Source organism: Panonychus citri, unplaced genomic scaffold (genome assembly GCF_014898815.1).
Source record: "Panonychus citri isolate SS breed McGregor unplaced genomic scaffold, ASM1489881v1 Contig00141, whole genome shotgun sequence".
Lineage (NCBI taxonomy): Eukaryota > Metazoa > Arthropoda > Arachnida > Trombidiformes > Tetranychidae > Panonychus > Panonychus citri.
Window position 1 is genome coordinate 677,380 of NW_026515546.1, and position 25,351 is coordinate 702,730.

The window sequence follows — 25,351 nt, forward strand, 5'->3', positions numbered from 1 at the left end:
ATAGAGACAGAGACAGAGATTGAGATTGAGGAGAAAGTGATGATAAAAAGTAGAGAGAAAGAGAAAGAGGATCAGGGGAGTAAGAGAAGATAATTTTAGAGAGAGAGAGAGAGAGAGATGATAATGATGATAAGGGAGCAAGAGAGCTGATGGAGAGCTGCCAAACCTGTTAAACTAAAGAAACGAAAATCATTTTTACAGTAAATCGAATTGAAGAAACTTCATCTAATCTTCTTCCTTTACAAGTAAATAGACACACTTTTAATCCTCATCCTCATCTTATACATTTTGTCATCTTAATCGTTGACAATATAATCACAATTAGTGACAATAATTAACTTCCAACAAAATGACAATCAACAATAATCTCAACTTGGAATCACATTATTAAGGTAAATTCATTTTTCCTATGACTTTTTCCCTATTCCTCTCTCTCTCTCCCCATCCATTTGACAATTTGATTTAATTGTTGTTTTAATCAGTGGATCATCTCTGATCATATTTTATCAACTCTTTTCCGTCATTTGATGTGATCGATTTAACTATAATTTAAGCTTAATCAATGGACTAAATTGTTTACCATGTTTCTCAATTTTTTGGTTTAAATTTTGTGTTTCTTGTTTTTCAATTTCAATTGGATTAGTTTGTATTTATAAATTAATGGATTAATTGGATTAATATACCTTCAAATCAACCTCATCATGATTAAACATCACTATTTACAATCTAACAATGCTAGGTGATGTTGATTTTCATTGAACAATCAAGAAAAATTAACCAACAATCAACACCAATCAAGATAAACAAGGAAATTTGTTTTCACGCTTTGATCTGATTTTTATGTTTCAAGTTTTTTCTTACTTTACATTTGCAAGGAAACCAAATTAACTTGATTAACAATTTGCTGATTTAAATTGTTGTGCAAAAAAACGGTTACCCTTCAATTTGATATCAACAATCAAATCAACAAATTGTTACAATTAACAAATTTTGATCAACAACAACAACTTAATCAACATTAATAAGCAAAAGTGCAAAAGTTTTAACAAAAAAAAAAGTTTAAAGAAATTAACAAATCAAATTTTAAGCCTTTCCTGTTTTTATTAATCACAATTAACTTAATTATAATGTTTTAATTTTGTTGATCAATTGATGTTGTCAAAATTGTCAATTAAATCATAAATCATCTTTTGTTGATGATTAGACTTCCTGATTGACCAAAATTGTGACAATTTAAACACTTTCAATTGGTTTGATTAACTTTTAAGTTTCCTATTAACCTTTTTGATGATTTGCTTTCCTATTGATCACTAATTGTTGTCTTATCCTTAATTGTTGTTACTTGGTTAATAACCAAATTAGATGTGGGACGATGAGAGTAAAATTTTCTCGCCACAATTAAGTTTATCAACTCAATCATCAGGTTGGATGGATACTATTAAATCATCATCTTCTTCATCATCATCTTCAGCATCATCACTATCATCATCATCTAACCAACGGAATCATATTAACAGTTTATCAAACCGAATCAACAGAAGCTCACCATCAATCAATTTAATTGTTAATTCAGGTAATTTGAGATTTAATTAGATTACAAAGATCATTAAGATTGCACTTTACTCGTTGATTGTTACTGTTAATTAGTCAATTTGATTAATATCTGTAATCATTTGTCGATCTGATTGATTCTAATTGTGTAAAGATTAAGACATTTTAAATTGTTACGATTAATTTTATCATCAATTTATTTCCTCTCTCTATTAATCAGTTGAAAAATTGTTGATCAATTAACCTCCATTATAAGAGATAATTAATTTAATTGTCTCCTTGATTAGTTTTATATAAAATCTACTACTCTTATATTAGTTGTATAGTTGATTGTTAAAGACAATTAATGTCTACGTTAATATTTTAAATTGTTTGTTTGATCAACTGAATCAAAAGTTGAATAAACTTTTATGTACATACACACATTAATTTAGCTATTAGTTAATTGTTTAGATTTGAAACAATCAATTATCATCATTAAATTAACAATTTAACCATTGGTATAACAATTAAATAATACCAGAAAAGTTTTCCTTAATTGTTGTGTGGCTGCTAAAAAAAGCCACAATTAAATTAACGTCATGGTAACAACATTAAACCAGCAACAATTTATTATCGTTTATATTATAAAAATAGTTAATTAGTTAATCTAATTTACTATTTATCATTTCAATTACCTCACAATCAATGAGATTAAACTGAATCAAGTGAGTTTGAATGAAAATCCATGTAAATTGTTGTATTACTAAAAGTAAATCAATTACCAATAGTGTAACCAAATTAAATTAACTACAACTGCGTAAATCATGATGAATATGAATATTAATTAGTCGTTAATTGTTTCCCAAATTAAAGATGACGATGATTACACTATTCTTCCTCCTTCACCACCAATCAATCGGACACCCTATTCACGGATAAAGGGTAAGGCTCGATCAAGGTAAGAAAATGATTAACAATTAACAAGTTTTACGATTTAAATTGCACTTTAATTGACCACACATGCCGAATGTGAATACTGACAATTAGCCCTTAATTATCTGATCGTTTAATTGATACTAATTAGCGTGTTAATTGTTTAACAAAAAGCAGATCAAGCTCACGAGCACGTTTTGAAACCTTGGAATCAACTTCAGAAGGACCAACATCAATGATTCAAGAACGACAATCAACTAATCACCATAATCAACTTAATCATAACAATTATCATTCTGGTCGAGACTTTTCAAGCTTTGATTGTTATCAAATTGACAATAATCGTAAAATGGTTAGTAGATTTATTATTAATATCAATCACAATTAACTAATTAACAACTTTTTTTCTCACCTAAATGGTAACAATCAATTTCAATTGATTGTATTTTTATATATTAACTAATATTTACTAAAATTAAACTTTTCTTTACTTAATTGTTAACAATTTATCAGGTTAACTATATAAGTGAACACAATATTAGAATAATAATCAACAGTTAATTAGTTTTCCAATATATATATTTATCTAAATCACAAAGTTAATTTAATAGAATTTGATTAACTTTAATTGTTGGAATTGCGAAAACTTTTTCTCTTTCCCTTTGGGCTTAATTATCACAATTTTCTTTGATTTAATTTGGTTTTTTGTTTCTCTTTCTCACAAAGTTTTTAATTAGTTAATTGATTCACTTTTATATTAATAGATAATCCAGCTTCTTTTAATATAATCAATCAAACAATTAGTTAATTGTAACGTTGATTAGCTGTTGTTGTCCACTTTTAAAATGGTTTGGACAAAGTTTCGAGAGGAGAGAAAAAGTTTAATTGAAGAAAAAAGTTTTTCTCTCAAAAAAATCTTATATCGACTCTTCAAGACAATTAATCAAATCACAATCAAAATTTAGAAACTTAATTGTAACAGTTAACAATTAGTGACATTAAGGGATAATTAAAAACAGTCAACAACAATTAAGAGGATAATTTATCTCATACATTGAGAGATAATAATAGAAAACCAATAATTCATTGACTTGTAGTAATTGACAATTAGAAGCGGAAAATAATAATAATAGTTAGTTAATTGTAAAGAAATTGATGTTACAATTGTTTAACTAAATTAACTGATTGTCAGAATGTGAGAAAAGTGTAACCTTAATTTGATTGTCGAAATAAATTCGAGGAAAAGTTCTAACAGTTATTGATTCCTAATGTATTCTGATGGTTGAACTTATTGACTGATGAATCAAATTATGATTAGAATTGACTGAAAAGGCAATAAATAAGATGGATTGATTTTCAATGGATCAATGAATTAGTTTATTAATTGTTAGTTAATCAATTTAAGTAATCAAATGAGTGTATATCTCTCAACATGAAGAAGAAAAAAAACCGATTCCATTAGGTCAACATGATCATTCATGATCTCTAACACACCAACACACATATGAGTGTTCATATTAATAATAATGATGAATATCTTGATGTCCTCAGGGTGACAGTGTGATAATATATTTGCTGGCCCGATAATCAGGCCACTTACCGATCCCCTAGCTAATCATGCCAACGAAAATGAGCCATTTCCCTTTCACCTTACTCTCTCATCGTGTGACCCACTCATGGGACTTGATCTTAATCATTCATGACTCATGATTCATTATCATTAATGAAGATGATCCATCCCCTGGTCAAACCAGAACTATCATGATATCAGCATGTAAACAGAAAGTTACAACACTCAGAATCAGCGGTTGCTCAGGAAAATAAGAATTGATATTTTCAAATGAAAAAAAAAACATTCAAGTTTCATTCACTATTAAATCAGTAAACTGTCAGAAATTAAATTGCAATTAAACTTTTAGTCTTTGCCCATTTTACTATTAAAATATCGTCGTAATTAAGGTTAATCAATTAGCGTAGGTTTGTTATATGAAATGACAATTTATTTAATTTAATTTTAGAAAATAACATTGAGATAATTTAATCTCACACCTAATCTCATGTAATCAAAATGTATTTAGATTCAATTAATGAAATGAATCTTGATTTAATTGTATTCATGTTGTTAACCCAAATCAACCTAAAACCAGAGGAAAAATTAATCTTTAATTACCAAACATGGGGATACAATTAACTAGATGATCATTAATTGATTAACCCTCATGATGATAATGTTAGTTACCAGTTAATAATAATTAGGTAATTGCTCAATGAGGAAGCACAGAATTTAATGTTTATTAATATTAATCAAAATAAAGAGAGATATACAATTAATCAGTTCCGTTATCATTAAATTCAATAAAGCACTTGATACATTTGATCACAATTTGTTTACATTGGAACAATTTATGATTAAGTTAATCATTGATGATTTGTAAACAAAAACCAATCTAAAGTTAGACGATTACGATAGTAATAAATGATAGAGAGGAAATCTCATCTCTCTCTCTCTCTCTCTCTCTCTCTCTCTCTCTCTCTCTCTCTCTCTCTCTCTTTGTTTATTGATGATGGAAGATAAAAGATGATTTTCTCTTTCATTTTAACGTTACTATTTTCGTCTTCACCATCCGTATCCTCATCTCACTGTTCACTCAGTCATTTATCTCTATGTGATTCGGAATGAACATTTACTCCAGGAAGAGAGAGAGAGAGAGGAGGAAGGAGATAAAAGATGAAGATGATAAAGGAGGAAGATAAAAGAGATGATGATAACAAAGTGATTACAAGATTCAAGTACATTGATCTTTCCGTTTATAACGGTACAAAATCTCACGTATCATGTTTACTACAATTTAATCTCGGATACTGTCACCTTCATGGTGAATAGAAAAATTCATAACAGTTTGTGATTCGTCATCACTGAATAGTTTTCATATACACTTATATATCAGTATTACTATCATGATCCATTCATTGTGGGTACCTGGTGTTGATTATTGAGTAAATTCATCAATAATAAATCACCATCATCATCATCATCATGATATAAGTCAAGTTGAGCTTTTTTTGGTTAAGTCATTTTGATGTATTTATATTACAACTACTTTTTTTTTCTGACTGATTGTTGTTAATGATGAACGAAGCAAAAAAAGTGAAACTTAATTAACGATTCAATTTAATATCACTAATCACAATTAACACAAACACACTCACTCACACACAATAGTTTAATGAGAGTACCAATAATCATTATAACATATTAACACCTATCAGGTAACCGAGTTAATTGTTTACATTGATTCACTTTCAATCGTAACTGTGATTAAATGGTTCAAGTTAAATATTAATTGACGTTTTAATTTCAATGATAATTAGTTAATTAGGATGATTTCTTTTTATTATGATTGGGTTTTGTGGTAAAACAGAAAATTATTGCTGAACTTTTTGGTTTGTAACTATTATTTCCTAGCAATTAGTGAATTGTTAATTAATGTTGACAGTTTAAAATGTTAGACTTTGTTAATTATTCATATTTGATTAGGTTGTCAGGATGATTAATTGTTGTTAAGAGTAACAGTTACAAATGGGATTCGAGAGGAAAAGTTTTCAACCATCGAACTTGTTTTTCCTTCCCCTCGAAAAGTTCTGAAAAAGTTTTCGTCACTTTGAAAACTGATTATTATCAACATTTAATTATCATCTTATTATCATCATCATCATCGACATGATTATGATCATTATTGATGATAAATCGATAAAATAACTTACATGTCAATGACAAGTCGATACTCACGATCAACTCCGATTAACGACCTGAAATCAATCCAAAGCTAAATGACCGATCGATTTTGGTTCCTCTTTCTCTCAATTTTTTTCCTCTTTCTTTTCTATCATAATAATGATGATGAAGAAAAATAGTTTACCATTAGAATTGCAAATGTAACTGTAAATTTCAGGTCAAAATGATTTCTCTTCACTTTCCCTTCAGAACTTTTTTCTTGGATCCATTCCAGTTACTTGATTGGATTCTAATTGAACTTCATCTCCATCATCATGACAATAATAATGCCGAAAATGTCATGAACTTTCAGTTAAACTAACTAATTGTGTCCATATCATGATGCTAATGAATATAATTGGTTTGTTGTTAAATTAAATTATCAACGGTTATTATAATCATAATTCAGTCTCGTTATCATAAAGTTAATCAAATGAATGAACTTTTTTTCCGGCAAAACGTTTTTAATTTAATTTAAATTGAATTTTGAGTAAACAGTTAAAAAAATCACCATCAAGATGATAATGATGATGATGATGATGAAGATTAGGATGATAAGTTGCAGACACTGTTATTGATAAGATAACTTCCGTTTCCTCATCTCCTTTTATTTGTTTGTAAATATTTCCTTTTCCTGTTTCTCTCCTTATATATACAAATATTTATTTCCAATCAGAATATCTTTAGACTACAATTAGCTAATTGTTTCATTTGAATTTCTATTTCATTGAATAGGTTAACCGGAGTAAAACTTTGAATGGATCGGAACATAATCTGTACCATGTTGGTGCCAATGTGATAAGAAAAAATCGTGAAAATATTTATGAAATTTTGACCTCGAAAAAGTTCATGGACACTCAGAAAACTATTGGTTCTTGTAATATACTAAACGGATCAAATGGAAACAATTTAATTAAATCACAATCAACCCAATTATTATCAACAACGACAATGACAACAAATAGTAACAACAACAACAAGCAACAATCAACAAAGGATAATATTATTGATCTTGATAGTTCAATAATTGATGCAGATAATTTAACTAATGATGCTTTAATTGAGAGAGAATGGAACAAATTAGTTAATGGAACTTGTGGTAATTCATTAATACGACCATTAACACCATCAAATGGAAGGAAATTAATTGTTAATCAAAATTCATCCCAGCAAATAACTAATAATCAAAATGAGAATACAATTAATTCACTGACAACAATTAAGCCAACATCAAATTCATTATCATCATTGCCCATAACTAAACCATCACCACCACCACCATCATCAACAATAATGACAACACCAAAAGTGAATAATAATAAATTGAATCAAGTTAATCATCATCACTCTAATCATAAACTTAACAATCAATTAAATTATGTTGATGATAATTATTATTGCACTGATAGAAATGATAATAATAAAATCAATGGGAAGGAATTAATTAACGAGGAAAATAATCGAGCCAAACTGATTAACCTATTTAACAATATGAACAATCAATTTGATCATCATAATAATGGTAATCATCATCAGTTAACTAACAATTATCATATTAATCATAATAATAATAGTATTAATTATGATGACAAATCAAATATTCCTGGGACACGATTTAAGGAGATACTTAAATTGTATGAAAATTTGGGTAAATTTGCCGAACCGACGGTAACAGTGGCCTCAACGGTAGCGGCAACCACACCGGTAGAAGGTAAAAAGAAGCTCGAAAATCAAGAGACCAAGAAAATGGAGTCAATTGGATTAATAAATGGTGGTGGGGAAAATATCAATGGATTAACGACTGTTAATGGTTCGGATGATATTGTTAACCATCAACAATTAAAGTCGACGATTTTACAATTAGATTCAGTGTGCCAAACGAGACTTAAATCATTGGAAGAGTGTCAACGGAAAATTGCCAGTCTTCGAGATGAGCTTCGATCCAAAGAGGAAGAAAATATTAACCTGAAAGCGGAAAGTGATTCGTTAACAGGTCAACTTGATGAGGTGAAAAATGGCCTTAAATTTGAGAAAGAACGAAGACTATCGGAAGCCGAAAGGTACAAAAAAGTGACCGGTAAATTGTACGCTCGATTGGACGAGTTGAACCGTGAACTTCAAGAGTCACACATAAACTACGATTACCTTGAGATGGCCTACAACAGGTTGAAGGTGAAGTTTCCGGTTTACAGGAAGTTCACTCAGCAGAGATCAACCTGATGAGAGATCGTTTAAATGACCTGACCAATAAGTTATCAATTTCGGAGAGATCATTGAAAAATGCTAAAAGTTATATTGGTAAACTTGAATCGAGGAAACGTCGAGGTTCATCATTGAGAAGTTCATCTCGTCCCAATTCAACCGGTAGTTGTAATGTTGGTGGAAACTCTGATTCTAAGGAAGGAAAATTATCTCTCAGTGAGACTAATAAATCAGCCGGAAGTGAAACTAATATGGTAAAAGATTCTTCATCCTCTAATCCTTGTATTCCTAAAGATTTTCAACATAAACTTCAAGAACTTGAGGTTAAAATTGCTCGAATCCAGGTAATCCTTTTAGCTAATGAACATCAATCTCCTGATGAAGGTTTACCGGACATTGAATCAATAAACAGTTTCCCCTCATCTCTTCCTGATCATCATCACCATAACCACAATCACCATAAACTGCCACCCCTTCATCATCATTCTCATCATCATTTACCTTCACAAATCATTGAAATAACTTCATCACCATCAACAATTAACAATAATAACACAATCGATGACAAATCAACATCTTTACCTGTTGTAGTAGAAACTATTTCACCTAAATCACAAGTTAATTCAAGTCAACCAATAACAATTAACGAAAATAATCTTGTTAAAAAACTAGTTAATTGTTAAACAAGACAAATATTTAATAATTATAATTAACTGTCCATCTAATTGATTATTATGATTCGAGTCCAAAAAAAATTTTTTCACCTTTGTTTTTGATTACATTTTGTTAACACACAAACTATTAGTTTATAATTTACTACAATAAACACAATCATTGACTATCAATTTAATCATCTCAACTGATTAACTAATTGTAATCATAACAACAAAGAAAAATATTACATCTAATTGGATGAGAGAAAAGAAATTTTTTTTTCCAACTTTTCAAAAGTTTCGATAAAAGTTACGAAATCGACCAATAGATGGCAGCATGTAAAGAGCGTAAAGTTGAAAAGTTTTGTTGATTAGATTGAATTAATCTCCAAGTTTTTGGCATTAAAACTTTGACAATTAGCTTAATTGTCGAATTAGAGAAATTTATGTCTAATTAACTGTGAGAAAATTTATTGAATAGTTTGAGTTAAAATTTCTCATCAAATGAATGGAACTTTTTTTTTCTCTCACTTCGAGTTAAGTTCACAAACGAACCCACGAAACGATATTATAAACAATATGAACTCGAAGGTAAATCGTTGAGTCTTCACTTTTTCCAATTCTATCAACTATTAATTAATATTTAGATAGTTATGATTGTGTCTCCCTTTAATTGTTTGAATCAGGCCTTGATTAGATACTTAATAACAATATCTATTAATTGTAAATTAATATAATCATTGAGCCGAATCAGTTTAAATTGTATAATCAGAATTGATTGTTGAAAAAAAAAGCAGATTAAAAGTTGAACAATTTTTTGGTAAACTTTAAATTTATATTATTGATCAGGTTGATAAACGATAAATAAACTAAAAACAATTAATATACCGGTGAAAAACTAATTACCATTAAGTTGATTACTTCAAACTCAAATGACCTAATAGTAAATTACTTCAAGTGAAAATGTTGAATTGTAGTTAACGATTTCTAATCAAATGATCAATAATGATAATAAGAAAGTCCAATCATAATCAGCTGAAAATCAATCATGATAATCATGATAATGAACATTTTAATTGTGTAAACTTTTTTGCAAATCAAGGGTAAAGGGTAAACAACAATCAACAATCAACAACAACAGCAACAAAATAGTAACCAAAATGGTAAATTGTTAACAATTACTAAATATCAATCAAACAGTTGAAACCAAAATGGTTTTCCAATCAATTTAATTAATTCAATTCTCGAGAAACAAAAAAACTTTTATCATGTAAATTTGTTCAATATTTTGAATGAAATAATAAATATCTTTTTTTTTCACAAGTGAAACTTCAGAAAACAAAAATTCATTGGAAAACTTTGATTGACAATATTCAATTTTCCTCATGAAGTTATCTCCATCTCCATCCTCATCCCTCTCAACAATTTTCACCTTTACCTCAATTTTTCAATGTAATTATTATCATTGGTGTGCAATAACCAATTTATACTTTACCTTTACCACTCACCTTACCTTGGATACTCTTGAACCTCAAATATTTCAATTCCGTGAGCCTAAACCCACCGATTACCTTTACTCAGGTCTCATGAACCTTGGGATAATAATCATCATCTATTTACTCCTATTAACCAGGTAAGTTAATCAGCATATTCAGAGTTCAGTGTTCAAGTTCATCTTACAAATTATCTACTCGTTATATTTTCCATGCAGTTTCCCATGAGCATCAATTCATCACATCTCATCTTACCCAAGAATCATATGTACTTTTTAACCTAATCTCATATTCCACCCTCCCTCCTATCATGTATTTCCTGTGTTTTCTGGTTTCATTCATTGTCTCTACATGATGGATTCATATCAACATCACTCATGATTTCATCATGTGTCTACATGACTCTTGTAATAATATCATCTCCTTGGTGGTTATTATCCTGTATCATTATTGAGAGAATCTGAATTACATGAGGTTTCATAATAACTTATTATTTCATAACAATATTCATATTCATGGTTCAGCTAATAGATTCAATTATCTTCAAATATCATAACTTAAGAACTTTTTTTTTCCTTCTCTTCCAGGTAATTCTGAATGAAGAAGAAAAAAAAATTTCATGGAAAGAGAGAAATTTCTTTCATTTTTATTCTCTTTCTATGAGTAATTTCATTCCCTTTCAGAATCGAAATATGATTAGAACTTTTTTTCTCTCAATTCTTCCAATTGAATATGTAATAATATATATGGAAACGGAAATAGTTTCACTTTATTGTAACTCTTTCAACTCAATTAATTCACCTTATGAACCAGAACTTTTGTTTTCTGTTGTTTTTATTTCATGTTTACGTTTTCACCTTTATTGTTATTCAGGTGAAATAAGAGTTTCAATCGTTTGAAAAAAAGTTTCCACTCTCAACTCATGAATTTACATGGAGTTTATTTATATAACTTTGAGCAATTCACAATTTAGAGCTTGAAACTTTGTCTTCTTTTTATTTGGCTCAACATGAGATTATCTTTTTTTATCCTCATCTTATTTTCCAGGTTTGGTTTTCATGGTGTTCAGGCGATACTTTTTCTGTTACCTGGTCTACTCATGGTGATCACCATTACCTTTCAAAAGTTATTACCAATATTAACTGAGTACGGTGAGTGTTTGGAAGATTTTTTCTCTCTCTCAAATTGAATCTATTGAATTCATTCACATGAAATGTTTTATGAATGAATCAGAATTGAATTGTTGATCAACTTGAAACAAAATCAATGATTCATATGTAATACATTGAATAGAAAATTAATACAATCTTAATTCTGTAACTCTGTTCATCATTGAATTCTAATTAGATTTTCTTCTCTCTCTCTCTCTCACATTCAATTACATTGAATTAAAATTTGATTCGAAAACTTGGAAATTCTATTAATATTATAAAAATTAAATTCTCAGATTGGTTTGATCTTCGATTACTTTTACTTCCATCGACTTTTTTTCGAGCCTCCCAGGTAATCATTTCAATCTTACCACCAATGATTTGGTTCCATTCCTTACAAACTCTGCCCACCGAAATAAGGTAAACAATTTTTACTTACATGCAATCAACTGATTATATCAATTGATGGAAAACTAAACATATATGAAAAAAATTTCACCTGAAAAACAAACTAATCATCACCATGAATTTACCATCATCATGCAACCATTATCATTCCAGGGCCATTGGATTTACACTTGTCTATGGATCTGGAATCCTTGGTAAACTTGCTGCACCCAATCTAATAGTTCTGGTAAGTTAATCAACAGAATCATAATCATGATTACTGTTTAATTAATTCAACTTCTTGAATAATACAATTTGGTTGAGAAAAAAAAAGTTGTTAACAATTAATTGCAATTACAATCTAAATAAATGACAAGTTTCACATCATTTGAGGAGAAAAAAACTCATTAGGGAGAAGCGAAAAAAACAACCTAAAGATTGAAAGAAATAGGAAAAAGAAACAGATAGAATCAGAACTTTTATCCTGTCAGAATTTCATCACCTGAATCTTGTAATTTTCTTCTTGCATTCTTACGCGAAAATAATTCTAATTAGAGTTAATTGTTTCCAATTTAAGAATAAAAATAATCATTAACAACTTTTCTTTCATCTCATCAGGGTGAAATGTACGATAGCTCAATAGCAATTGGATTATGTGGATTAAGCTGCTTAATTGCTGGTGGATTATCATTTGTGTTTCCAAAAAGGTGTGAAACTTTATCCTTAGTGGGTTCACCTTGCATTTCAAGGTCAAAATTTCTTTCAACACCAACATCGGATGAACTTATGGACAGTCAATCAATTGACGATTCCCATGTTCATCGTCACAATCAAACCAATAGAACCAAGAATCGGGTCACAAGGACATTAACTGAACCTTCAGAATTGTCACTTCAATGTTCAACTGAAAGTTATCTAGTTGATGAGAATGATGAAGAAACAAATACGATCTATGTGGTCAATGTAAACTGACCCTTACAATACAAGAAAACCAAAAAAAACCAACAACCGCATTTGTATCAATAAAAAATGAGTTCGTTAAGATTTTGTTTCTTCATTTATTCAGATTATTATGTAATAACATTAATAATATTTCTCATGTTTCGCAGTTTCATCAGGTAATAAAATTGTGATTTTCTTTTTTCTTTGCACAGGTAAAACACGATAAATGTCTTATATTACGATTCAGTTATCATTAAGAAGATGATCATCATGTTCCTGTAGCTTTGGTGAGATTTGCCGATATCTTATTGATCATTAATATTATTATCTGCATAATCCAAGGGAAAATTTTTTCTTCAATTCCATTTATCATAATCATGATCCATTGATTAAATGAAATTGCTAAGGAGAAGAGAAAGAAGAAGAAGAAGAAGAAAAATATCGATATATAAGATTGAGAATGAAACATGACCCCCATGTAATAAGTTATTGTTCATGTTCCTGTTGTTATATAATGATTCATGTTGTGTTGGAGGATAAAGATTACATTGAACTTTAGCCTCTTCGAGTCAATGAGTGGTGTGAGTAAGAGTTGTAGGTTTTAGTAGAGGTGGTGAGTGTGTAGGGGCCTGTGGGGTTGGAGTAAATTCAGTGTGTGTGTGTGTGTGTGTAACTATTATTAAGTGAATAGAAAGCAGCAGAAAAAAAGGGAAGAGGAAATTCTGGAAATACTCACAGGGAATGAGGTGGAGGAAGTAAATGAAAAGCTGATCTAGAAAGAGAAAAGGATAATAAGGAAGATGGATAGATGATGATGGAGATAAAGATGGAAATAAGCCTAGAAGAATAATAGATAAGATGAAAAAGAATAATAATAAAAAAGAAGGTGACAAAGAAGAGGAAGAATTAGACGAAGAAGATGTTGAGGTGAAATCATTGGCAATTACCAGAATTTTCCTCCTCATATTATTATTTGGATGAAGAAGAGAGAGAGAGAGAGACAGGAAAGAACGAAATTAATGTCCAACTAAAGATTCTCATGGATTCTGTGATTACAATTCTGAGTAATAATCCGGAGAGTCTATTCTTGGGGCTAGTCATTATTTACCCGACAATCTTGATGATAAATATTTGAAACTAACCTTTACTTTAACCTAATTCTTATTATATATCAATTGATACGATGATGAAATATCATGTTATTAGTAAGGCTAAGGTGTTACAATCTAAGGATTAAGGATTAACAAGCTTTAAATAGATTCATCTCTTAGTTTTGTCTAATATTAATGATTTTTATTACTATCAAATTGATGACAAAGGTAAACAAATATAGTAGATATTATCTATCCAATTCTAGGATGAATCATCAATACATGATGATTCTGGAGATCAGGATGAATGATAATCATCTGACACACTGACAGGATTACGATTTGTATACATATTAAATGTTACAATTGTGATTTAACAGCTGATTAACATGATTAACCTACTAACATGACGATTACCATTAAAAGATATTTCCAATTGCTATAAGATAAATATTGTTGATACAATTAGTTTAATTGTCTTGGTGGTTATAATTGTAATCAATTTGGTTTCACAATGTTATTAACGTTAGATTAACGGTAAATTATTCAATTGTGGTTTGCTTTTCGTTTCCGATGAAAATTAGATTAAAATTGATTATCTTTTCTTGAGATTTTTACCTGGATTGAGTCTAAGATGTTGACTTTATTAACAATTAATATTTAATTATCTTGACTTGTTTAACATGATTAAGATGTAAACAAGTTAATTAGGTAAATTAGATTGATTTTTTTTCCTTGTCTGTGTTGTTTTGAGATAAATATTTTCATTTACTAAGGTTAATATTAGTTGTATGAGTTTACAGTTGATTGAAAGTCTTAACATCCTCAGTAATTTCATCATTATCATCATCGTCATCATCATCATTATCAACAACAACAACAACAACAACAACAACAACAACAACTCATCCTTATCTTTCATCCTTCAGACTGATTTCATCATGAACTCATGAAAAACACTAAAGAGATTCAAGTTTTGTTAATTACTTGATAAAACTCAAGTCAGGATTTTTTTTTCTTCTTGCTAGATTACTAATATAACTGTTACTGTCAACTGATGTTGTCCACTACTCCTTTTGACCATAAGATTTGCTTGAAGAAACTCAAGTTTTAGTTAATACGCTTGGATGAAGTTCACTCTAATCTGCTCTGTATTTATTTACTTTTTTTCTTGTTGTTTCCTTAGGAAAAGAGAGGGTAAGACTGAATAAGATGAATACAAGAAGAAGATAAAAAGTTTCTTACCTTTATTATTAAGGTCAATTCCACGATTCCAATGGACTGACCAATAGTAACCAATCTCTATCGACAGTTTTAACTTTATCAGATTCTGTGTACAGTCTGATAACTATAAAAGAATAAAAAAAACTGATACAGTTGAAAATAACCAGGAAAATGAAATTAGCAGTAATCTCCCTGAGGGTTGAATTAATTTTCTCTCTCTCTCTCTCTCTCTCTCTTTCAGGTAAATCAATTGAAATTTTCTCCCAGAGAAAAAGTTTTATTCAATCAAATAAGTTCACTATGATAATCGTGGTGAATATTAAAAAAAAGAAGCAAGAAAACGAGAAAACAATAAAACTTTGAGACAATTTATTACCATGAAAAATATGCTAATATAATTATCAACATGATGACAATGGATTGAAAAACATTAACAATCAAATTAATTGATACGATAACAATTAGTTATGGGATGTAATTGATTAGACATTTTGATTACTCATTGATTGTTATTGCTTTTCCTTTACAAATTGTAGTGGTTCATTAATTTTTCCCCATCAAAGATAATCAATATCATGATAGACTGTTATGACTATCATGATAACGATTCATATTCACCATGAATACATCATGAGAATCATGATAAAAATTTATGTTACATATTTTTTTTAGGTTCATTAGCTTTTTTTTCAATCATTTCATTCAGATAAACTCAGTATCTCTCCTCTCTCTCTCTCTCTCTCTCTCTCTCTCTCTTGCTTTTTCCGTCACTCAGAATCCATAATAATAATTACATCATCAACTGAATTAAATATTGAATAACTGAATCATACCAATCATCATGAAACGCAATCTCAATGAAATATCAATAATAATAATAATCAACAATCAATTGATCGTCTAAAAACCTTGATTGCAATTATGATTTCATCATTTTTATCATCTTACTTTATGTAAGATAAAAAAAATAGCATCTTTCCAACTTCCTTCCAGCATTTTCATCATTATTCCGCATCCTTATTACCAACATAATTTTTTCCTCTTCATTTTTGGTCGACTAAGAATTATCTTCATCTCCAACCCTAACCCACTCAATTGCTCTTCATCTTTTCAATGAAACATCCAGATGATCAAAGTAAACATCGTCAGTCTTTTCAAGTATCATCATCATCTTCACAAAGATGATGATGACCTACAGCTGTTTCCATCATAGTAATAGAGACAAAGAGAAAATTTGTCTTTCTTTTTTTTGCTCATCTTCATTTTCATCATCATCATCATCCCCACGGACACAAAAATCATATTGAATTATCAACTTGATTGTATCAATTTTCAAGCTAATTTTAAATTTGATATTTACTCAGTTATCGTTATCATGTTGACACAATAAGAGTGGCAATGGAAACATTTATGTGTATAGATTAATATGAATATCATGAAATATGAATTTCATTCACCCTGAGACTTTTTCACTCTTTCACCTTTCAACCTAAACCAACAAACTAAAGGTAAGATGAGTAACAAGTAAGCAGAAAATGCAACAATCAGAGCTAAATAATTACTGAATCAGCATGAAAATGATGAAAGAACAAAAGAAGAGAAGAAAATTTTTTCTTCTTCTAAATGAATATTCATGAATAGCTTATCATGAAATTTAAAATGTAATTTACGAAAAAATTGTTAATATTAATCAATAGATTCTCATCCATGAGCAAAAAAGATAATTTTAATCATCGTAACATTAATATTAAGTTTCAATTCTGTTTGGTATTAATAGTTTTAAATTCTGATCAATATTAGAACATTAAAAGTTTCATCAGCCTCATTATCATCATAATCATCATCATGATAGTTCAGGAAACGATGAGATTGAAATTCAATTTGGATTTTGGAAAATGAATTTGAATATAAAACAATCATAAAGAGAAATAAAAAAGAAACAACAATTTTGAATAACATAAAAAATTTGGAATAAAATTATTCAGAGATTTGAATATAATATCTTTAAAGAGAGAGCAAGAGAGAGAGAGAGAGAGAGAGAGAGCCAGAAAAGAAAGAAAAACTAATCATCATCATCATTATCATGATAATCATCATGATACTATTCTGAGGAGGGTTCTAAGAATGATACATTATATTAACTTCTTGTTGAATAGTAAGTTCATTATCATCACCATGAAGAGAAATGTTTTCTTCATCTTCTTCTGATAATCTTATCCCATCATCATTATATCATGATTAGTTTTCTCTCACCTACTTTCTCTCTTTCTCTATTGCAATTTCTACCAAACCAATGATGATCATCATGTAATAGCATCAATGCCAACTTCCGGATGAAAATTCTATTTCGTGTTTATTTCTGTTCTCTTCTCACTTTCGAAAGAAAAAAGAAATCAAATCTATTAAATCATCTTCTTCATCACTATCACCATTTCCTCGATAAATTATAAGACATATAAAAACTCCTCCTCTCCATCATCACAATCATTGAGTGGATTCTGTTCTGGGTGTGGGCAAGTTAACGATCATCAAGCTAAAACGATTTACCAATTTGTATCCATCGATTGTTAATCTAATACTTTACCATTCTAATAGACTAACGGTAAACATTTAATATTAGTGAAGAAAAATATTAAACAAAAAAAGCTCCAGTATTTTCCAATTCTGATGGAGTGAAAAACAAGGGTAAGAGCATCATTTCCACAAGGCTCACGCAACAATCATGAAATACATCCAGAGAGAGAGAGAGATTCCTTGGTGTAAAAAAGATAAATCTGTGGAAAAAAAGAGGATGATAAAAGTTTTCAAAGGAAAATATTAAACGATAAGATGATTGGGATGGTGATGAAGAGAGGAAAAATCTTCTGAAAGATGATATAATCCATTAACAAGAATTTTCAACATAATTGGAGTTAGATATCGTCAGGATGATAAAGGTAAGAGCAAAAAGTTCAGTAAGTTCAGAAGTAAACAGATAAATACATGAGAGATTTTGATAAACAGATTATATTATGTTTAGTTTGTGTGTGTGTTTAAGTGTTGATTGATTTCAATGTAGTTGTGTGATTGGTTAAGGTTATAATCTTGATGAATGATTGAAACTCAAATTGAATCAAGTGTAAAAATGGTCAATAGCAGAAGAGAAGGAGTAAAATGAGAGAGAGAGAGAGAAAGAGAGAAAAGCAAAAAGTTCAGAATCAATGTATTACATGAGCTATTACATGGAATTGGAAGATATTTTCTTTCAGAACTTTTTTTCTCTTTTCTCTTTTACTTTTTTTTCAATTTCCATCAACTTTACTTTTATCATGTTCTGTAATATTAGTACAGTTTGTACACTTTTCCGGGTTCATGGTGTTTTTTTTTCATTTAGGTTTCATGTTGGTCTTGTTGTTGTTGTTGTTACTGTTGATCAATCGTTTTCAACATTTGGATAGATTTGCAGTCTGATCAACTGTGAATGAAACAAATTCAAACACTAAGATTCAAAGAGGCAGAAATTCATTTCAATTTCGTGTCAACTACTCACAAGTTATCATGTTGATTTTTATACCCTCGGAAAACTTTCATCATGGTTTGTCTCAATATCATCACCATTTCTTGTTCATCTTTATCATCATTGCAACACATTTTGATAATATCTCTCTGGGTATCAAAGATAAATTTCATTTGCTGTTATCATTTTTTCCAGCTATTTTATCATCAATTTTGGCAATGATTTTGATGATAAGTACAATATTAATGATAACTGTTTTCAAAGGGCAATTGTAAAAAATTTGCAATAAATTGAATGTTTACAATTTCAATTGATTGTGATGCAGTTATTATGAAGATGATGCGATTGCCAAATAGTTAAAGATGAAAGTAAAAGTGATTGGTCAAAACGTGTTTATCCTTTTGACCTCTACTTTTCGTATCTTTCTTATATAATATTTGTAACTCTTTTTATTGACTTTTTTTTGCAACAACTCTTTGTTAAATGGTCAATCTATTGGACAATGAGAATGAGTGAGATGAAGATAAAATCAGAGTGAATGTAAAATATTATCATAGCATCATTAACCTTTAATCAAATTAAATTGATAAGCAACTGATGTAAACTAATTCAACTGATTAAGTGAAAGAATTCAAAAGGACAGTGACTTGGTGAGAAAAGGACTGACCAATAGTAACTCCAATAGAAAGGTAGAAATCAAAGAGTTTAATAGTGAACTTTCATCCTAATCGTAATAATCATCATCGTCATTTTCATGAGAGAACATGAGAAATGTAGCAAAAAATGATGAAAGTTAATCATGAAGTAGGAATAATTTACATACCATTTTCTTGATTAATATAAATAACTATTTCCACCATGAAAATGATGCTCAAGGGATCAGAATAAATTTTCTGATCTTGCGAATATGAAATCTCATCTTCAAGAGTGAAAGGTGAAAATACCTTTTGATACTATTTGACCATTAGCCATTAAAAGTCACCATCCTGATGGACAGAGCAAAATATACTTTGAGTTCAGATGAAAATTCATAATCATCAGAATTGAATCATGATGTTAACGAGTAAACTAAATCCATATTAACTTTATGAGATAAAATAGAAGAAAAAAAATAATAATAACGACCATGAGAAAGATAAAACTAATCATAGAATTGAAATGAAAATTTGATGATAATCATTGTCATCATGAGCTTCCCCCTGCTCTAATATGCTTACTATTCTGAATATTAATCAGAAACTAAAAACTAATTGTGTTTACAGAAAGTAATTTGAACTTTATCATACTATCATTATCTACCTTAGTTTTGCAAAAGATTGACGATGATGAGGATGAGGAAGATGTTAAAGTATCTTAAAGTGAAATACATGATAAGAAAATAATATATAAGTGACTGAATAGAATTGAACAAACAAAAGGTAGAATCGTAATGTATCTTGATGTGCATTTTCATTCTCATCGTTTACAAACTAACAGTAGAAAAATGGAACCAGTTTAATGCAAATAGAGAGTTTACAAGCTTTTCCAAATGCAAAAGAAAAAGCCCTCATGTTAAGAATAGAGAACAGTGTTTGTGAGAAAAAAAAAGTAGTTCTATTCTTTTCCTTCGAAAAATTCTCGCAGAGAAAAACAGAAATGACATAATGTATTTCACTTTTCTATGAAAAATGGAATCATGGAAGAAGAGAATGAAAAAAAAAGAGACTTCATGATTGCATTTAACTCGAGTGAAAACAGGCAAATGGTAGGTAGAAGATGAGGTTTAGGATCATAATATTGTTGGTGAAAACCATCAACAATCATCATCATCAGATATTCATTATAAAAATCAATCTATTTTTTGGTTAACATTTAAATCTATTATGTCAACTATGTTCATTCGAATACATTATCTCTCTCAAAGTTTCACAACTCATCATTCACTCTTTCTCTCCATGTTTCCATCAGATTATCTTATTGTTTTCCATGTTTTCTTCTTACCTTAAGGTTATAAACATGATAATGACGATAATTCCCATTGGATTGTTGGTTCCATTTGCTTTTTTTCAAATATTTACTTTTCTTATTCTGATATATGATTTCGCTTTTTAATGTTTATTATTTTCTTTTTCATGGCGTTTCCTTGTTGTTGTTGTTGTTGTTGTTGTACGAAGATTCATCCTGTTTATCTTTTAATATGAATCATCATTATTGTCATCTTTGATTTCTCAGCATCATCAGTCAAATTATTATCACCGTTAAGTTTTCTTGGTTTTTTCATTCTCTTTTTGTTGTTGTTGAAATTTTCATGTTTTGGATCAAGCAGAGTGGAAAAGAGGAAAGTAAGTGGATGAAAGAATGAAAGAATTGAATCAATTGATGAAGACAATATTATTTAGAATGAGAAGACTGAATAAAGAGAACATTAGATTGAGGCATAATCATCATGATTCTCTCAAGTCGAAGTTGTAAAAGTGGAAAGAAAAATAAAATCTGTGGGAGGAGAGGTGGAAATGATGATGAGAAAGATGAAATTTTGTGATTCCAAAAATGAAATCGATAGATGAATTATGGCTCATGATATTAAACCAAATTCGAAGTTTAGAGAGAATGTTTTCAGATGGAGATGATTGAGAAGGAGGAAGATAAAGTGAGATGATGATTATGATGAAAATGTTAAGAAGAAGATAAAGGAAGATAACAATAAATAATATTTTCTCTTCCCTGTGTCATCTTATTATTATTTTTTCTCTTCTTTCTCGAAAAGACATTTTATCTTCTCCATTTTCTCTATTAAAATTAGCTATCTAGAGATTCAGAATAGGCCCAATTGTTAATATGGAAAGAGAGAGAGAGAGAGAGAGAGCATATTTTCTCTTTTCTTCATCTTCTTCATTTGAAGATGAAGATATTATCGTAATTTCGTATTCAAAGTTCATAGTATGAACTTTGGGACAGGATGGATTCTAATGACGATGAAAATGGTGACAATCATCGTGTCACACTGAATAAAGTTAATCCGCTGGGAGATTGTTAGTTTTGCATTAGTTTAGATTATGTATTTGTATTGTTTATCTTTATTCATTTAATTGTTAAATTATTATCATAGACTAATAATATCAACTAAAATTGTAATCGTTATGTTATCATATTGAAGATTGGCTAAAAAGTATAAAAATTCGAAAATAATGATCAAATTATTAACTGACAATATGAAAATTATAGCTGAACCAAAAATTGATTCGATTGAGATTTGTACCTGACTATTCACGAGACTTATCAAACGTTTAGTAATGATGATATCTCATAGTAAAAATTGAGTCTTAGAGTAGTAATATAAACACAAAAAATGCAGTAATTGAGTTACATGTATAAATGAGATTGAAATTCATAAGTGAAATATTAACCTATGTTTCGGGTCCTGTTGGAAGAGGAACCTACCTCTCTAAATCCTAATGCACTTTTTTTAGTAAATACAAAAAAATAGCTTTACATAGTTGGCAATGAAAAAAGATCGAAACAGTTTAAGATAGCCTGAAAAATAGTAGATGAATTACAAAATCTCGCACACAATGAACAAACTGCATTCAAACTAAAAATTTTTGAAAAATTCATAACCTGATCGAATGTATGGATTACGTATGAATAGAATGATATTTAAAATTGTAAATTGTTGCATTGGAAGTAAAACGATTAATGAAAAGGATAACCTTGGTAACAGAACTTCGTTGTTCTTAAAAAAATCATGGTAAGATATTGAACATGAGATATTGTGAAGATGAGGATGTGATGAAACTTCAATGACGACTTATTTACTAATAAATTTAATCAATTAAAATGCCTAAATTTAAACACACAATTCAATTCTTACTTGATTAAAATAAGAACCACAAACCAAATTCATAACAACATCCAAGACTAAACTCCAGTCTAAATAACTGTTTAGTCAACATTGTTTTATAAAATTTTCTCTCTTTCGATTTTCTCAATCGACAGTTCGTGGCTTTTGACTCTCGCTTTTTCTTTTACTATAACCTTGACCTTGATTTGTTTTTCTCATAGGAATTTCTACCTTTCTTTTCTTCTTTGTGGACTGTTAATAATTAACTTATGACTATAACTACGGAACACAGAATACAGTGAATGGAACAACAATGAATGAACACCTAAATGAACATATGATAGCTTTCTCGATAACCTTTTAATTTTTGCATCATTACAACAGTTTGTTGTGTATCATTTATTGAACTTCTCACCGTTGTGAGACATAAAGATCAATGTCTCACCGTTGTGAGACATAGGGACATCATTTAATATTTCTCACCGTTGTGAGAAAGGAAGATCAGTATCTCACCGTTGTGAGACATGAAGATCAGTATCTCACCGTTGTGAGACATAAAGATCAGTGTCTCACCGTTGTGAGACATTGCGAATCAGGTTTATATTTCTCACCGTTGTGAGACATTAAGATCAGTGTCTAACAAATAGCACGATGAGAGAAATGCCAAAAATGCAAACAGGCCTAGATTGTGACAAGGAAATGGCCGACATTCATTCGTCATCACAAAGCCTAATGCAGAATATGGTATTGGAAGAAATGCATTCCCTGCCTCTTCCCGTTAAGTAGACACTCATTTATAAAAATGGATATTTATGATTATATCAATATATCTATTTGTATCGATAGATAATGATTATGATGATGATGATACAATTTGATGGAGTTCGTTAATCAACATCTTTCTATTGGGAATAGGTCAAGATAATTGGTTGCATTAAAAGCTAAAATTCATGTTGATTTGTACCATAGTTTTATTGGCTTTTGCATCATCATCATCAGTCAGTTTCTTATATAATATTTGTGTGTTTATTATCCCGATGATGATAATGATGATTTTTGATCCTCTTCTTTATGATGGTCATCATCTAAATAAAAGCTTGATGATTTATTATAGCATTAATCAGTTGATTGCACAAGTTTTGATGACAGTTGGGTTGTTGACCAAATAGTTGATTTAGTTTGTTAACCTAAATAGTAATAAGAATCCAATTGGGAATGTTGAATATGAAAAAAATGCTAACTTATGAGAAGAGGTGAAAAGTCATCGATGAATATCAACTTAGTAATAGAGAGTTTGAAGGAAATAAAGTCCATCAAACTTTCAGCGAACTCATGGCAAAGATGGAATAAGATTTGAACTGAATTCGTTGTGTTAATAAGAATTAGTAAAATGAGCCGAAATTGAACTCGATCATCATTTCTTGTTTTTTCAGTCTCTTGAATTTTTATTTTATTCTCGCTCATCGTGACTTGTGAAATTGCTGTTAATAGAAATAAATGATTTGACTATTAAATGATTTCTCTGGATTTTTCTCATTGGAAAACAAATGATGTCAACAAATCGTAGATGAAAAACGAAAATAAAACAATGAGACAGGAAGAAAAAGAGAGTGAATTCATCTCATATTTTAAGCTAAGGAACGGAAATGATTCAGATTTATGGGACACCAAAAGTTACACCTTAATGTGCGTTATATAACTTTCGATTGATGAATAAACTGATCATAGCGACGTGTTAAAATTAAAGACATATAAAAGTTGGAAATGATTTATTGAATCTTCAACCTCGTTTTCGTTGAGTGGGTCGATAGCTAGTGGACATTGTAAATAAAAATTGGTGATCATTTGTATTATTTGTTGATCGACTATTAAACTTTTAATTCTAGAATCTAACTGAGGAAATGTTCAACGATAAATAAACTCAGAAACGGGAGCAATATTTCTACTTTCTCTCTCACTCTCTGGACAGCGGAAACTATTGTAACTTTTATTATCATATTTCCGTTTTCGTTGCCACCTAATCATCATTATCCATGATCATTATAATCAACATTTATTATAAGAAATGAGTCTAAGTCATTAATCAGTAAAAGTCATGAATGTGAAATTGGGTTAAAAAGGCACAAGAAAAGTCACAACTTTCACAATCCAAGAAGTGCATTTCTATTATCCAATTGTCCAACCGGTCAGTAAAGAGTATTAACTCTCCGACTAACAATTTTTATCTTATCCTCTGCTGAGTGTAGGAAATTCAGTTCAATTGCTGAAGAAGGAAGTGGCAATTTTCACGCCTTGAAAAACTTATCAATGTTTCAATTGAGTCTGAATAGAAGATGAGAGAGAGAGAGAGAGAGAAGTTCTTATTTTCAATGATCAAAGTTAATCTAGAATCTACTGAAAAAGGAAGATGGTGATTAAGACAGAGAGGAAGAGAAATAGCAGACATATTGGAATCACGAGGTGTGTCTATTTACATTGAGAGTTGGAGTGAGAAAAAAAAGAAATAATAACAATAAGATTGACACACACCCTATGGACTTTGTCAAGCAAACTCACAAGATAAACTCATGGTGATATTTTCAATGTATTATATTGTTTTCAGAATTGAGAGTAATCACTTTTTATTTGTATCCTTTATCATGATGATCATG

The 25,351-nt window shown here is 29.5% G+C and overlaps 2 protein-coding genes across 2 annotated transcripts; both read left to right on the forward strand.

Annotated features, from left to right (window-relative positions):
* Nucleotides 1-185: 185 nt before the first annotated feature.
* Nucleotides 186-9,288, forward strand: LOC128395153 (probable cyclin-dependent serine/threonine-protein kinase DDB_G0292550). Its single transcript, XM_053355553.1, is given in 6 exon segments — nt 186-392; nt 1,363-1,573; nt 2,407-2,491; nt 2,644-2,818; nt 6,977-8,414; nt 8,417-9,288. Coding segments are annotated over 5 exon segments (2,619 nt in total). The 5' UTR covers nt 186-392; the 3' UTR covers nt 9,127-9,288.
* Nucleotides 9,289-9,427: 139 nt separating this feature from the next.
* On the forward strand, nt 9,428-13,171 carry LOC128395173 (uncharacterized). Its single transcript, XM_053355578.1, has 5 exons — nt 9,428-10,729; nt 11,637-11,740; nt 12,037-12,160; nt 12,302-12,374; nt 12,746-13,171. Exons 1-5 carry the CDS (start codon nt 10,482-10,484, stop codon nt 13,097-13,099), a joined length of 903 nt encoding a protein of 300 aa, XP_053211553.1. The 5' UTR covers nt 9,428-10,481; the 3' UTR covers nt 13,100-13,171.
* Nucleotides 13,172-25,351: the final 12,180 nt, after the last annotated feature.

Bases quoted from the DNA above. Each gene is read 5' to 3' on its own strand.
- LOC128395173 (XM_053355578.1), top strand. From the start codon at position 10,482: ATGAAGTTATCTCCATCTCCATCCTCATCCCTCTCAACAATTTTCACC. The intron at 10,730-11,636 runs GTAAGTTAATCA...CTTATTTTCCAG, and splicing joins TATTTACTCCTATTAACCAG to GTTTGGTTTTCATGGTGTTC. The intron at 12,375-12,745 runs GTAAGTTAATCA...TCATCTCATCAG, and splicing joins CACCCAATCTAATAGTTCTG to GGTGAAATGTACGATAGCTC.